This window comes from Danio aesculapii, chromosome 14 (genome assembly GCF_903798145.1).
Source record: "Danio aesculapii chromosome 14, fDanAes4.1, whole genome shotgun sequence".
Lineage (NCBI taxonomy): Eukaryota > Metazoa > Chordata > Actinopteri > Cypriniformes > Danionidae > Danio > Danio aesculapii.
Window position 1 is genome coordinate 48,413,314 of NC_079448.1, and position 16,592 is coordinate 48,429,905.

A 16,592-nucleotide genomic window follows, 5' to 3' on the forward strand; every position below is an offset into this window, starting at 1 on the left:
AACTCTGGGAGTCCTGCAAGAACGCTTTCTTTGCCATTCCAGATGACTTTATTAATCAGTGATTTAAGTCATTGCAGAGATGAATGGATGCAGTCCTCCAAGCTCATGGGAATCATACACAATCTTAACTCTTTCTTCAATGCATTCAAAATAATGAACATTTTTGACTGCGTGATTCATTTTTGTGAAGCTTATTAAACTAAGCAACTCACGTTACATTTTCTAAAAAGTAACAAATAGAACTTTTTTTTAAACGTTACTCTACTCGTTACCTAGAATATATTACACCACTCACATTGTAACACTTTACCAACACTGCTTATTACAAGATCATGGTCTTTGAATGACAACACAAATCTACTTTGCCTTAAATGTCTTTTCCAAGATAAATGGAGAAAAAAAAAAAAAAGTTTCCAATTCTTTACAATTTGAAATGAAAATAAAAGCGAGGAGGATTTAAAAGCAAATTATTATAGCTTTAAATCCTGTAATGTGTCTTAAGTAGAACATTTAACCTTTTACCCAACTCAAATTACTTAGTTAAGTACTACTTTAAGTTCTGCTGGACGTTAATGACTAAAAGTGCAATGCATGTGATTGTGCATGCACAAGCTATTGTACGTTTTGTGTGACTGCGCATTTGAGTGACCCCAGTGACAGACGAGTCTCCGCATTGATCCCATGGCCGAGCCTGAACACCCAGTGACCAACTCACATCTGCAGCTTCTCCACAATGGACATCTAGCACTCTCCAGTCCCGGCACCTAGACTGCAGCTCTGCACAGGAAGTTTGGCCAGAGGAGAAATTGTCGTGTTCAACCGATCCTGGTTTACCAATCGACAAAAGTGAAGGGAGAAAAAAAGTAAACCTTGAGATAAAGTTTGCGCCTCGCCACTGGTTTGGGACTTGTGGAGCTGCGCATCGATGGATTTGCTCTTCAGTATTTCGACTTTCAACAGAGAAAATTAAACCACACTCAACTTTAACTGTGTCAGTCCAGTTATCAATCAAATAGAACTTCAATGTGAAGCTGCTTTGACAATCTACAAAACTGCAATAGAAATAAAGATTAATTTAATTCTTTGCACAGAGGAAAAAATAATTCTCAGAGACACGAACGGAGTGCTTTAAAGGCCAGCAGCACTTTTATTTGGATGTAAAGGGAAGGTCACTTTAACAGTGTAAAATAGAAAAAGTGCACAGCTGGAGTCTCATAAAAATAGAGTACAAACACTGAAATATTGAAACAAAGCTTGATTACCTAAAAATGTACAAATATCTGGTTGAATCAAGCATAAAAAAGGGCACAATCCTGAAGGACAGCAAATAAAAAAAAAAAAAGGTAAAAAAAAATGTACATATCACTAAAATCTCACCATTTCCCCAAAATTGAGGCTACGGCTTCAGTTATTGGAGCTCTGGTAATAAAGCATCTAAAAGTGTGCGCACAATTCCTGAAAGAGTTCTGGAAGACATGAACACAATGTTGATGGAGGGTTAGTTCAGCATCAGCTTCTCTGGAGGCTCGATCAGAGACACTTCATGGTACCTGAAGGGAAAATAAATTAAAATTAGCTTAATTGAACATTCAAATGGTTTCAATTCACAAAAAGTAAAATATGCAGTGCAAAGATTTATAAAAAAAAACAAAAAAAACCAACACAACAACAACAACAACAACAACGTGTTTTCATACAAACCTCTTTTGGATGCATGTAATACACCCAAAACAATGGTTACATAGATAATTCAATACATGCATCATATACACCAGGGTAATACGCAGGAATCCTAAAGAAAATTCTCTGAGAAGGTCTTTTAAAAGGGTATTGAAATTAAGACCTCATCGCTACTTCAAGTTCTAATCAGCATCAAACCTCTAACTCATGGGTTTTCAAACTGAGGCGTGCACTCGAGTAAATTGATGATGATTTTATGTGTTCACTAGAGGGAATAATGCATTTAACGTTAGCTCCACAGCTAACTATCAGGCACCTGTAGAGTTAGACGCGATATGCAGAGGTTTTTTTTTTTTTTTAAACTGACAGCCGAGTGTGTGGATCATGTAGAACTTTTTGCCACGTTTTGTGACAAGATGGTAATAGTTTAACTGCAGTGTTTACTTCAATAATGCCACTAATATATGCATACTCCACATGTCTTAATCAGAATTAAGAGTCACCATGTAAACAGGTTTTTTTTTTTTTTTTTTAACTAGAGTATTGTCTTTATTAAAATCATAACAAAGTATTGTTGTTTGACTCAACCACACCATCAGGGCTCTGCGATCTTGTCTGTGAAGCAGCATTTTCTGTATGCAAGTACATCAAAAGCAAGTATGCTATGGCCCATGCTTATTAACAGTGGAAGATGATTTACGGTTAGTCGTGTGTCCTAAAAGTTTGAAAACCTCCTGCTTTAACTTAACAGTTGCTAATAAACCGTTGTAGCTAAATAAAATAGAGCACAACCGTGCAACAGAACTAGAAAACTCGAAAGAAACAAAGCTTCAAAGAATAAATTAGGTGGTTGTTTTCAGCGACAGGCTTCAGCCACAGTTTACACTAATCTCTCCAACCAGGAATTCACAAATGTAGTTTCCCATCTGTTTCGCTACATGTGGAGAGCGTCACATCACCTTCCAGCGTTGGTTACAAATTACATGACATCACCCGGGCAGAGGACAACCCCAGCCCGAACCAATTATGTGGATCGAGCACGCCATTGTTAATATTAGGAGGAAAATAAATACATTTATGCTTTTTTGGAGTCAAACACTTTGGACAACACTTGAATGAAACTTAAAGCCTTGTAAGAACACAATTACAGCACTTAAAAATTCTTAGTTTCCTCAATTGATCGATCAACTTTGGCTACTTTTAAACGCTGTATTAAAGTAATAATTTAACATCATTTGATTACATGCTCCATCTTTCTTTTTTAGGGAGTGATTAAAGTCTTTAATTTATTTTAGTCATTTATTCATCAATATACCAAAAAGTGCCAAAATCTACAAAAACTCACCAGGAAAATAAAGGTCGCAAACACTTGTACTAGAGTGAGTGAACTTACTTTGAGCCCTTGTATTTCTCTCTGACGGCCTGTTGAGCATGTTGAGCAGCAGCGAGGTATGTCTGATGGAGATCCTGAACACACGGCAGAAGATCCTCCAAAGAGTAACCCGTCAATTCAACAAGAGACTTCGACTGGAGAAAAAAAAAAAAAAAATTAATTAAAAAAACAAAATTAAAGCATCTGAGAACAGGTCTGGAGTGTATAAACAATATATAGACTATTTTAGGAGTCCTAATTTCCAACAGCTCTGCTTCTGTGATAAGTTACATGACAAAAGTGAAACGAACATTTGCAAATAAAAATCAATCTTAAGTGGGGAAAAAAAAAAAAAAAAAACCTTCCTCAACCGATAAAATTACAAGGTTTATCCAGGATATTGCAACAAAAAATGTATGCTAATATTTAGAAATGCATCAGGGTATGAGCAGCAGTCAAAGTGAAATTCAATACCTCTTAAGACTCGGTTCATACATTAAAACCTAAACCACCCCATTTTAACTGGCTGTACATTTGTTAAATACTGATATGCAATGATGAAACTTTCATAAATAATCCATAAAGATTCTACGTTTAAATGCCAATTCACTATTCCAGCAGGTGGCGCTATTCAACAAGAAATAACTGTTACTGCAATAAAGCAGCAATATGTCAACTCAGCTTCGGATACTCAAAGTATAATAGGGATGTGCAAGACTTTTTTTTTTTATTTAAATTTGTTTTTGTTTTGGGATAACAGTCTCTTCAGCAAAGAAAGAAAAAAAATCCAAAGTTTCAGTTTTAAATTGTACAGAAATCTGTGTTTTTGAAACTAATGAAGAGAGCAGAACGATTGATTCAATGATTTATTGGAATCATTTAGCCCTACACCGCAGTAGGTACACAACATGTGTTAATATTAGGTTAAACCAACGTTATATTGTCAAATACTGACATTTATTCATCAGGTATGGCAACCAAAATCCAACGTCTGATAGAAGTCATAGTGGTAATGTCCACACAATGTCAAGCTGTAACATCAGAAGTCTTTGGGTTCTGAGTCAAGTCTAATGTCAAACATCCAACCTACGGTCAACCAAATATCAATGTCAGGACATTTTCATTTCCAAACAAAAAATGCAACGTCCCAAGGATGTTGGGGTACAACATCAATCTGACATCATGTTCCTGCTGGGATGTTTACGGTTCCAAAATATTTTAATGTTTCTCAAAATAAAATGTGTTCAAAGGGGGAAAAAATATATAGTTTACCCAGACATTTAAAAAGATTTTAAAAGTTGTAATTAATACCGTAAAACCGTGATTTTATTATTTTTTTATTCAAGGTTATTATATCGTCAGAATCTTATACCGGCCCATGCCTAGTACCAACCATACTTTTTTTTTAACCCCATTCGCCTGCAGTGTCTTGTCTTAACATTCTTAAAATGTACAATAAGCCACCTAAAATAAGTAATCTAAGACATGAACATAGTCAGCCTAAACAACTTAAGCACATTAAAAGTACAATTAATAGGCAATTTAATATATAATTTAACTTCTGACCACAGCTGAATCCCTTCTAGCAACTTCATAAACTACACCACACCCCAATAGTGGCAAATATTTTAGGCAAACTTCAGCACACAACTATACATTGCAGAAAAGTCTATAAAATTGTATCATTAGATTGCAAAATAGCATTTAAGGGCCTTACATTCATCTACAGACAACCTGTGCATTGACAATGTGACCTATCCACCTTTTAATAGCACATTTATAAACAATATGATATGGATGCTGATAGTAATAAGTCATGACATGATGATTATGGTTAGCAATCTATTAATCTGAATTCATTTACATAAACACAATGGTCCAACATGAGATAAATAAGATATTCCCAATATCATCCCAAGTGTTGTTAGACAGCTTTGAAAGGTTAAAACATGAAGGTGTAGACTACTGTAGATAATACAACCGTTTTAAGCTCTAAGCTCATCGTGTACATCCATTCATCATCTCCAAGCAAACTGCTTAGCTAATGCAAAATTAAGGTCTTGACTACTTGACTAGTACAACCTACACTGTAGCGCAAACTTACCCAAGCTCCACTGGCCAGTGTGTGGTTGGCCAAAATGAAAGCAGCAGCAGCCATTTGAGAGGGGAGATACTTGAGGAAGGGATCGCAATCTATCAAGCTGAGCTCTCCAAGAAACTGCAACAGAGTGAAGGTGTTAAAATCATCATCTCAGGTGATAACAGGCAAACAACAGCACTGCAGGAAACGGTCGCACCATTGATAAGCTCTCGGCTTTGCTGCTCACAGGCTGGTGTAAGAAATACTGGGTGAGGAACTGATTGATGGTGGGGGCGGCAAGATCAAACGAGAGAACAGTCAACACCAGATGCTCCATCCGCAACACTTGTTTCTTTGTGTAGGTGTCGTCAGTGATGTACACAAACTCCGCCACCTCTGGAGGGTAAATCTCCTCAAACTTCCTACAGGCAAACATAAATACGAGAGTCAAAATTAAGACTATTATGAATAAAATTGAAGGGTTAGTTCAAACCAATTAAAAATAGCTCATTTACATTCCCAAATGTGGTTTTGAAACGAGATCAGATGAAGAAACTCAATGATATTTTGAAACGTGCTAGTGGCTGGCAGCTATTGACTTGCAAAGTAGGAAAAATAAAAATACTATGGGAGGTTTTACTTAATAGGGAGGGGATATTTACAGGATAAATAAATAAAACACACAACCCCAAACAGGTTAAACAAGTGAATGTTGAGTAAACTTCAATTTTTGGGTAAACCATTCCTTTAACAGCAGTCACATGCATCACCATTACAAATTATGCCAGTGGGGTATACGCACAGCTAATCATCAACATCCGGTGAAAGTTTAACATGAATATTTTGATGTTGTAATGTAATAATGAATGCTTAAGTCTATATAACTAAATGTATTGAGTTGTTGAAGTGTGAAACCAGATGAAAGACGCTAAAGTGCAGTCAGGATCAGAAACTCTATTTGGCAATACTGGGGTAAAATTAACTCATGTTAAAGACATGGCGGGGGAAATGGATTTAATGCAGTGCTTCTTGTCCGGTCTGAGACCCACTTTATATTGTAGATCTAACAAGCAGTAGAGATTACGGATTATTAAAGTAATCAGACCTTAAACGTGGCGATTTTATGAAGTCATTTTGTATGGTTCCAATTATATAGTGTAAATTTGTGCACAGGTTGCCTAAAGCTTTACATAGTTAATGCAAAACTTTATACATCATTTATATCAAAGCAAACTGCATAGCTTTTATTTGAAGGAAATGTACAAAAGGTAAAAGCTCCATACATGAGATCAAAATGTTTGAAAATAAATTGTTTGCTAAAAACCACAATCTCAGGATTTAAAATCATTTAAAAATAAGCAACTAAATTATTTTACTTTTGTCATTTCCTCATGATAATTACCTAATGTCATTTTATTAGAATAGCATAACCGTTAACACAAAAAAAGCCTTCATCTGAATGGACAGATGGAGCCAGACTTAGAGGTAACATTACATCGACATAGGAAAATTAAGACTAATTTAAAAGTCAAAACCAAGAAGAATAATTCAGTAAGGAATTCAGACTTAACCATAGTACAAAACCATTTGATTTTTGTTAGCTCACATTGCTAGTTTTGTGATGATTATCTGTCTGTCATTAAGAAAAATAGTTTGCCTTAGTAATCTTTAATTGAAATCTGAATATGTAACTGTTGTTTTGTTTTCCTCAGTCAAAATTGTCAGATTACATGTCTTAGGCAATGGGCGTGGCTAAAATGGTTACTGTCAGTTGACAAACAGAAATGTGGAGGTGTCTGTTAGGTTGTAAGAACTCATCTAAAACTCATTTCCTGGGGCCCGTTTCAGTAAGGAGGTTCAACCAACTCATTTCAACATTATTTGGGCCAGTCTCTTGGCCCTCATCCTGTGCATGCATGCAAAGTAGATTTTTATAGCACCAGCTTCTTCTGAACATGTAGACAACACACAAAAACACTATCAGGGGTCTGTTTCAGTAAGGAAGTTCAACCAACTCGGAGTTGATTTACAGCGCTTTAAAAACCAAGTCTAAACTCAGAGTTTTCGGTTTCAGAATAGTGGATCTGAGTTAGGTCAATCAACTGAGTTAAGCGCTCATACCGCGACTAATAATATATATATATATAAAAAAAAAAAAAAAGGCATTATCCATAGAGTGTAAATATTACGAGTGACTATGGCAACATCTTAAAGGAGAGATCGCCATTTCTTTCTCCAGCTGAACTTGATGTACTCATGCAGTTATAGCAAATATTTAAAAAAAAAAAAAAGCAAAAAAAAAAGCAGCGTCATTTTTTTTTTTATTTATTTAATAAATGTACTTGCGCCTCAGAAGACAATGCTGACACACAATGAACATGTGGGGGCGTTTGAAGCCATGAGACGCGGAGAACAGACACTCTTGACACGCTCTGGAGGTCATTAATAATATATAACACTAATACTATTAGAATACTATATAGAATAAATGACCAAAACAACATTTAAGATGCGTTACAGTGTGCTCAGCCTGCTGGTTTGTCCATTCACACACACATTTTTGTCATCATATGATCTCTTATAACAAACCTTTTTTTAATGCACATACTGTAATTGGTTCAGTAAAAGTGTTATCATTGTAGTTTACGCGCAGCTTTTCTATCGAATAAGTTTAAGTTTTTTTTTTTTTAATGCGCATTTTCAAAACTTGTGCATCATGACGTCTTCAATTGTTTTTTTATGTGCATATCCAAAATGAGCATTAAAATAGGTGGGTGGAAACGCAAGGCGAGAAATACTGCTTCGTCTTTAAAAAAAGGGGAGGAGACTGACAGAAACTCAGAGTTTAGAGAATAAAACCTGCTCCTGACCAGGTTAGGTTCACAGTAACTGACTCGGAGTTAAAGTTACCTCTATTTCAGAAACAGGCTTGACTTACCCCGCTTTGAGTTTAACAAACCTGCCATTTTGAAACGGAAAACCCAGAGTTGCTCTCATTTCAGGGTTAAAATACTCCAGAGTTTTCACTTAAACTCCTTTCTGAAACAGGCCCCTGATCTTTCTGAATTAAATGCCTACTTTACTACATCCAATCAGCTCGCAATAGAAAAACAAGCCAAGCCCAGTGTTCTCTCATTTAATATTCAGTTTCTCTAGAAACTGCATCACAATGCAAAAAAAAAAAAAAAAAAAAAAAAAAAAAAAAAAAAAAAAAAAAAAAAAAAAAAAAAAAAAACCCTTGCAGCGTCCGGTTCATGCGGACATAGAGCCTAAAAAAAATTACTGAAATTTTAGACTTCAGGTAAGTTCACCCAGAAATAAAAATCAGCATCATTTACTCCCCCATTACATGATTCAAACCTTTGAGCTTGCTTCTTTAGCGGAACAAACGATATTTTAAATATCGTTGGAGATCTGTATGGTGTTGTCCTACTATCAAAGGTTACAGATTTTCAGCATTCTTCAGGATATTTTTTTTGCGTTCAACAGAATAAAGAAACTATTTGGAATTACTTGGATTAAAAGTAGTTTGACTTTGTTGAACCATTCCTTTAAGACCTTGCAAACCTCTTCATGCTTAATTTTTGGAGTCTGTGGATAAAACACTTACGAAGCCAAAAGCATAGCAGCTGTGCCCACCAGCTGCAGTTTCCCCCTCAGCACGGACATGGAGGACAGAAAGCGATCGATGTAGTTTACAGCCAGATAAAGGGTCTCATTCTGCAGCTTGTATTCTTCTCCCACCTCCACCAACCAGTCTACCAGAATGGCACGCATACTGTTTGTGATGTCTGGCTGTTTTCTCATGTAACCTGCTTTTGGTTTAGACTTGACCTGAATTCGGAGTAATCAAACATTAAGAAGTGCATTAGAAAAACGTCACAAAAGGGGTTCGTTCACGCACTTAAACTAGGGCTGCACAATACTGGGGAAAATAAAATAATCTTATTGCGATTTTTATTTTTCAGCGATAAATTGCAATATGAAGCGTCACAAGATGGTTTGAATGGCTCTATTTCTACAGTTTTCTGTGAAGTCTCAGTATTCAGGTTAAGAAAATGAATAAATCACAATGCAAAAAAAAAAAAAAAAAATGCTTAGTCTTGTTTCCAGTCTATATGTCTCATTCTTGGATTAAGCACAAACTGTTTGGTTTTCACCTTCAGAAGATTTTTTTTCCCTAAAGAAACTAAATTATCTGGTAGTGGTTTAGCTTTGAAATGTAGTCATTTGGACTAGAAACAAGAAAAACATTTTCCGTATAAATAATTGAATACAATTAATATTTGTTACGCCCCCAAATATCATAACTTTGTGCCCAAAAGTTAAACTCTATAAATGCTTAGTCACAGGCCTTAAAAACATTCAAATGATAAACTTTTATGGTTAAACTTAACGACTCTGCAAACCACACGTTCTGTAGCTCCTGGTCAACTATAATTCAGACTCAACATTACATATCTTGCAATGCGACTATTGCAGATGCACACACTGTGAGATCAATGCTGAAATGACTTAGTGTAGCCCCAATTTAAATGGTGACCTCAAAAAATAATAAATATTGCACAAAAAAAATAAATAAATAAAAATAAAAAAAAAAGTCTTGCGTCTAGTTTAAATATCTATTTTTTTTTAATGCAGCATTTTCTAGACAAGCAAAAATTAATCTCTTAACTGACGTCAAAATTAAGTGAGGTTCTTAAAACAAGCAGCCAATGCAGCAAGCTAAATTATAAATTAAAGATTTTGCTTGCTCCATTGGCAGATAATTTCTCATTTTAAAGGAAAAACTCACAATTTTGACTCCTTTTTTTAAAACCAGACAATTGTTTTGCTTGTCTAAAAAATGCTTCTCGATTTAAAGTTCTAGATATTTGGACTTAAAAAAAAAGATTTTTTTTTTCAGTGTGGCCCCATTGTCAGACATTCTAGTCATTAAACTCCAGGACACAACCACACATTGTTTTAATTATTTTAAATGCCAGACTGTAATATACTGCAAAGTCTACAATTTAAAGATTGTTAAATCATCATTAACTTGCTTGTTGTGAACCCAATGCATGTCTAACATTCAACATGCAAACAAAAACTTAAAAATATCGGCTGCCATATCAATATAGGCTGAAAAATGCCCTTTTTTAAAATAAACACTTATTTCTGCTGGTTGAACCACTTCACGCGCTGTCCAACACCGTTTCTAAGATTTTGATTAATGTTCAGTGACATGGCTGCATCATGTATTAGTAGTTCACTGTACGCGTTAGCCTTTTGTTTTTTTTTTATTGCAATGTAAAAAAAAATTAAATAAAATTATATATTTAAAAAAAAAAAACTTTATTTTTTTTTTTAAATCAGCAAATACATTGCCTACCAGTCAGATCCAAAGAGATAGTCAAATTTTATACTATGCATGGGATGAGGATTTGTCCATGATTTGTTTTAATTTAGCACGTTTACGGTTCCAAAATATTACAAATCTTTCAAAAAAATAAAAATAAATAAATTTTGTTTTTTTACCCAGACATTTAAAAAGAATATATTTTAGAGCAGTAAATCACAGTACTGTGATATTTTTATCCAGTTATTACACTGTCAGAATCTTATACTAGCCCATGCTTATTTTATACCAGCTTATGCCAAATCATACTGAAGACATTGGATGAAAACAAAACTGTGTGATTGTGCAAATTTTACATAAACTCACAGCTTTGGATGAACACCGCTACATTCAGTGCATCCACACACAAACACTCACCTCCATTTCTCGCAAATGTGTGTGTATTTCTGCTGCATAATCTGAGACGTCATTGACATTTGTTGGCCTTTCCTCACAATCAATTACTGACATGTCCATAGGAGAATCTATTTAAAGGGGAAAAATGGGGTTTACATGTTTTAGAGCCACAGACCACAGTATAGGGAGAAGTTAAGCTAAAACAGCACACATCTTACCAAAACTGGCCTCCAGTGGCAGATCAATGGTGGCAAGGGGCTGTCTGAGGCGGGTAACGGTGGGGTTTAGTGTCAAGGGGGAACAGTCCATGGTGGATCTTTGCAAAGACGCTTTCTTGGAGCACGCGCCATCAGGCTCATCCACGTGAATCTGAAAAGCAGCAGGCTGTCTGTTGCTAGGCCTCTCTCCAAAACTCCTGCCATTTTCTTCAGGTTTACACGCAATTATCTGTGGCCCAGAGACCTGGAAATAAAAAAATGGATTAGATTTCTGGAATTAAAAAAATTTATTAATTTGCTTTCCGACTCATTGCAGCAAAAGAATTACTATTGTAAACATACTTTCTAATAATGCAGGAAATTATAAATGTCAAGAAGAGCAGATAAACTGAGGGTGAAAAGAAATGGGGAAAGATACATGTAGAAATAATTCACTTCTTGATCTTCAAATGAACAAAATGACAAAAATTCTAAGTGAATTAAGTGTTAACCAGTTAATAGAGACACCCACTTCCATAAGATGGAAATAAATAAAAAAAAATGAAACAAAGTCAGTGGTTATATCTCCACGATAGACGTCCAGCCTTTGCACAAGACATTTGGCCAGACGAAAAAGTGTGCCCAACTGAACCTGGTTTCTCTTAAGGTTTTTCCCCCTTCACTTTCGTCAATTGGTAAAGTTTGTTCCTCACCACTTGCTTGCTTTGTTCGGGACTTATGGAGCTGCACATCGATGGATTTGCTCAAGAGTCTGGACTTTCAGCAACGAAAATTAAACACACACTGAACAGAACAATCCACTCTGAAAACTGGATTGACAGTTTCGATTTACTATAATCTTCTATGTTAAGCTGTTTGACAATCTACATTGTAAAAGCGCTATAGAAATGGATGAATTAAATTAAAGATGAATAAACTGTTTGACCACACAAATTTCAGACTTCCTGGGGAAAAAGCATCTACACCTAAAGGGTCACGGCATCTTTTCATAGCCATTTATGAATGTTTGATTATGATTTCATTAATCAAAAACTTATCTGAAAACATAATAAAATGTATGCATATTAAAATTCAATTTCAAACTAACCCATGGCTATCAGGTGCACGTTTATACATGCGTGTGTGAGATACACATGAATACACACACATTCACTTTTGCTTCTCATATGATGACTTTTAGGAAATTACGTCGATCAATTAATCTTCCATACTAACCATAAAATGGTTATATAACAAAAAGCAGCTTTGAACAATAATAAAATAAAAAAAGTCCCTAGAATATTGCAACAGGTGCAATTGGGCAAAAGCCATAATTCATACATTCACTCTCTCATAAGCAGATCACAAGCAAAACATATTGCTTTGCAATAAACTTTTTAACGTTACAGTGATATAAACCTGCTATATTGGGGACACAATTTTTGATTTAATAGTGAACTACCCCCTAAAAAGACGTCAACCCGGTTTGAGCTGCAGTGACTGAGTGTAAGGGTTTGTAAAATGGCGGTCTGAGCGTTGGGAGGGAATGAGCTGCAGGCATTTAATACCGCTTTTATTTCAACCACTGGCGCCAGAAATACAGTATTCACCTAAAAATGGGTGGAAAAAACAGGAACTAGATTCAATTTCAGGATTAAAATGGAAATCATACCAGCAGGTTAACTGGATTGAACTAAAGAAACTTTCAGTTTATATAAACCTCACCATGCAGTCAGCAATTGCTTTAAAACAGGGCTGATTATTACGATGAATATTATTAGTCTGCATTATCATGCATGCTACACTCACACAGCCGAAATCGGTCTATATATAAAGCACATTCAGGATCATGTGGGGTGCGTGCAAACCTGTTTAGCGCCTCGCAGACCGAGCTGTCTCCTCTGATTGTTCTCCAGCTCGCCCAGGACTGTCCTGTTACCTGCTTTAGGGTTAGGATTGACATTTTCACGATTTTCAACCCTATTCTTCGCAGCAGCAGCACCGCGTAGCCTCGAAAGCATGTTTTCCTGATTGTGGATATCGGAGTCATGAACCGCGCTTCCTTGTGTTGACATCCTTCTAGCAGCAAAACGCCCTGCAAGACGAAGCGAAGGGCTTAAAATCGAGTTTTGATGTCGTTTACGATGTTTACACACACTCACAAAGCATGGATTAGCACGCTAACGTTAACCAGAGGAACCGGCAGGGGTGAGCTGTTGAAATCCGGACAAAAACACAACATAAACAGTCGCCGGTGGCGTTTTACAAAATCGAGATTCAAAAATAAATCACGCTACAGAAAACGCGCCATGCCTGTGTGCAGAACCCGTGAACAGGCCTCGGACCGCGCACAAAAGCCGAATCTGTGGAGTCAAACGGCGCCTTGTTGCTTTTTACAGCTGCCTGGTTTGATATTGTGACTGTCCCAGTTCAAGTAGCCCGCGACTATTGAAACGAGCCAATCAGAATGCGGCGAACGGCTACGTCATCAGGGGTACGGGAAACCGGAGAGGCCACAGTGTGTTTTCGCGTTTGGAAAGCGAGCCGTTGAGAGTTGCTTTCATTGGCTCGTATGAATTTTGAAACCGTTCGAGGACAATGTGAAGGAATAAACTTGCGGTGGCGCGTTTTTATTCAGTGTATAAGATCAATAATAAAAATGTATTGGGGTAATTCGTCATTTAGGAGACTTATAGAGGCTATATCAAAATAAACTACAAAATACAGCAGCCACTAATGTATCAAAATAAAATACTGTATTTTTGTATTTTTGAAAATACTACAAAATACGAGGGAGCATGACATTCTTTCGCAAAACCTTGCATCAACAGGCATATTTGATCAATATAATAGTGTCACTATTAACCTTAGGGAAGTAAACAATGATTGATAATATCTTTTCTCTGAGCAAGTCAGCTTCTCTGCACCTCATTCACCGCCACTGTGAGGAGGTATTCATAAAAATCTAACTTGTGTTTCTAATTTCTGATTTTAGTATGGCTTTTTGAACAAATTTCAGACAAAAAAGTCCTGTCTTGAAGATGATCTCTTTAATCACTGTGAGAAAAAACATCTAATGCAGATAATGAGTTGGAGTATAGTACTATATACAGTTGAAGTCAAATTACTTATTAATTATTAACCCCCCTGAATTATTAACCCCCCCCATAATTTTAATAACTCTAATAACTGATTTATTTTATCTTTGCCATGATGACAGTAAATAGTATTTGACTAGATATTTTTCAAGCCACTTCTATACAGCTATAAGGCTTAACTAGGTTATTGAGGTTAACTAGGCAGGTTAGGGTAATTAGGCAAGTTATTGTATAACGATAGTTTGTTCTGTAGACTATCGGAAAATATATAGCTTTAAGGGGGTAATAATATTGACCTTAAAATGGTGTTTAAAAAATTTAAAACTGCTTTTATTCCAGCCAAAATAAAACAAATAAGACTTTCTCCAGAAGAAAAAATATTATCAGACATACTGTGGGGGCTAATAATTCTGACTTCAACTGTATCTTGATTGTAAAAATTGCCACCATCTCCTAAAAGTCTTATTTTTCAACATTTTTGCAATTTAAATCTTTAATACTCAATGTAAAATTCAGATTCCTGAAAATACTAAAATCTCCAGATTAGTCATTTCCATAAATCATGTTTTTTTGCAGTTGTACTCTTCGATAAAAACATTTAGCTGTCTGTTTTTATTGTCATCATTATTAAAGGTTTTTTTTCTCAAACTGATTAACTATGTCAACGTTTGTAATTAATTATAAGGAGCCCCTGCAGATCAGCTACTGACATTTGAAACAATTAATTTTTTGTAGGTTTCGCCACTTTTTTAGGTTGTTTGACTTATTTTGACTTGCTCCTGAATTTATCCCTGCTATTTGTCTGTTAATTTCTTTATTTGTGATGCGTAATTTCCCTCCATAATCTAAGCATTGATCAACTTCCTCAATACTAATAAATTTTCTAGTCTGATCTCAACCCTAGTCAAATAACTGAGAAAGCACCAATCAAAGGCTCCATTTTTATATTGTCATGTAGACTTCTTACAAAGTATTTTAAAAAAACAAGACATTAAAATATTTTAATACAAAATATGAACCCATTTTCATAAACCCTATCAAATACAAATTACACAATATTATTTTGTATTTAAATACTGCCCATTCAGGTATGTATACATGTATATATATATATATATATATATATATATATATATATATATATATATATATATATATATATATATATATATATATATATATATACATGTATATATATATATATATATATATATATATATATATATATATATATAAAAATATATATATATAAATATATATACACACACACACACACTAAACATTACTCATTTAAAATAGATGTGTATTTAAAAAGTCAAAGGTTTATCCAGTTGAACATCATATAATGACGGTCAATTGACAATGACAAATGTAAACGTAAAAAGAAAACTTGCTGTGGCACATTTTTATTTAATATATGAGATCAATAATAGAAATGCATTGGGATAATTCATCACTTGGGGAACTTTTCAATCTATTTATACAATAAAGCGGTTTAGAAATCAAATGTGTTGTGTAGATATACTCTAATAACCTTTATTATTTACAACAAATTATACTCTCCAGCAGGCCTGTAGCCAAAGGTCCAGAACTAGTCCCCTATATGAACTCATTTATTCCATGTCTGACTTCTATGCTCTCATAAATTCTGAAAATAAGCAATCAAAAAGGCTGTAAGACCAAGAGGAATCTTCTGTTGAATTATTATTATGTTTCAATATTATGTGAAGGCATCACCTCACAGCAAGAAGGTCGCTGGTTCGAGCCAGGGCTGTGTAAGTTGGCATTTCTGTGTGGAGTTTGCATGTTCTCCCCATGTTGGCGTGGGTTTCCTCCGGGTGCTCCGGTTTCCCCCATAGTCCAGAGACATGTGGTATAGATGAATTGGGCAGGCTAAATTGTCTGTAGTGTATGTGTGTAAATGAGTGTGTATGTTTCCCAGTGTTGGGTTGTGGCTGGAAGGACATCCACTGCGTAAAACATATGCTGGATAAGTTGGCGGTTCATTCCGCTGTGGCGACGACAGATTAATAAAGGGACTAAGCGAAAATAAAATAAATGATTGAATGATGTGTGAATTTTTCAAATGGCCAAATTCTGACTGAGGAAAGTTGAATGTACTGGCCTGCTTGTTATTTGCATCCAGGCTTCAGTTTTTAGCAGTTTTAACAGATCCCTAAAAATAATTTAATATTTTATGATAATAAAATTGTATTTTGAAATTAAGTATCTTTTCATGTTTCTTCATTCTACATTTCTGAATTAAAAATGCTAATATTTATAAAACTGTAATATAAAACGTTCAGTTTAAATGCACATTTGGAAATAAACACTTAAAATAGTAAAATAGTACGACAAGTTATTTGGTGAAATGGTAGGAAACCTTTTTGGTGCATCAAAAAGTGTGGTTGGGATCACCATCCAAGCAAAT

At 35.2% G+C, this 16,592-nt stretch overlaps 1 protein-coding gene across 1 annotated transcript; it reads right to left on the bottom strand.

Moving 5' to 3' along the window:
• Window positions 1-1,123: 1,123 nt before the first annotated feature.
• Window positions 1,124-13,503, bottom strand: ccna2 (cyclin A2). The gene is made up of 8 exons (XM_056472596.1): window positions 12,932-13,503; window positions 11,085-11,328; window positions 10,888-10,994; window positions 8,743-8,966; window positions 5,350-5,554; window positions 5,157-5,270; window positions 3,074-3,207; window positions 1,124-1,550 (listed from the first exon to the last, which is right to left on the bottom strand). Exons 1-8 carry the CDS (start codon window positions 13,136-13,138, stop codon window positions 1,499-1,501), a joined length of 1,287 nt encoding a protein of 428 aa, XP_056328571.1. The 5' UTR covers window positions 13,139-13,503; the 3' UTR covers window positions 1,124-1,498.
• Between the last annotated feature and the right edge of the window lie 3,089 nt (window positions 13,504-16,592).

What these genes read in the sequence shown, in the direction of transcription:
- ccna2 (XM_056472596.1), bottom strand. Translation starts at nt 13,138, where the DNA reads ATGTCAACACAAGGAAGCGCGGTTCATGACTCCGATATCCACAATCAG. An exon ending in GTCTGCGAGGCGCTAAACAG is followed by an intron (nt 11,329 to 12,931) that starts GTTTGCACGCAC and finishes TTTTATTTCCAG; the next exon opens with GTCTCTGGGCCACAGATAAT. An exon ending in CACATTTGCGAGAAATGGAG is followed by an intron (nt 8,967 to 10,887) that starts GTGAGTGTTTGT and finishes CTCCGAATTCAG; the next exon opens with GTCAAGTCTAAACCAAAAGC.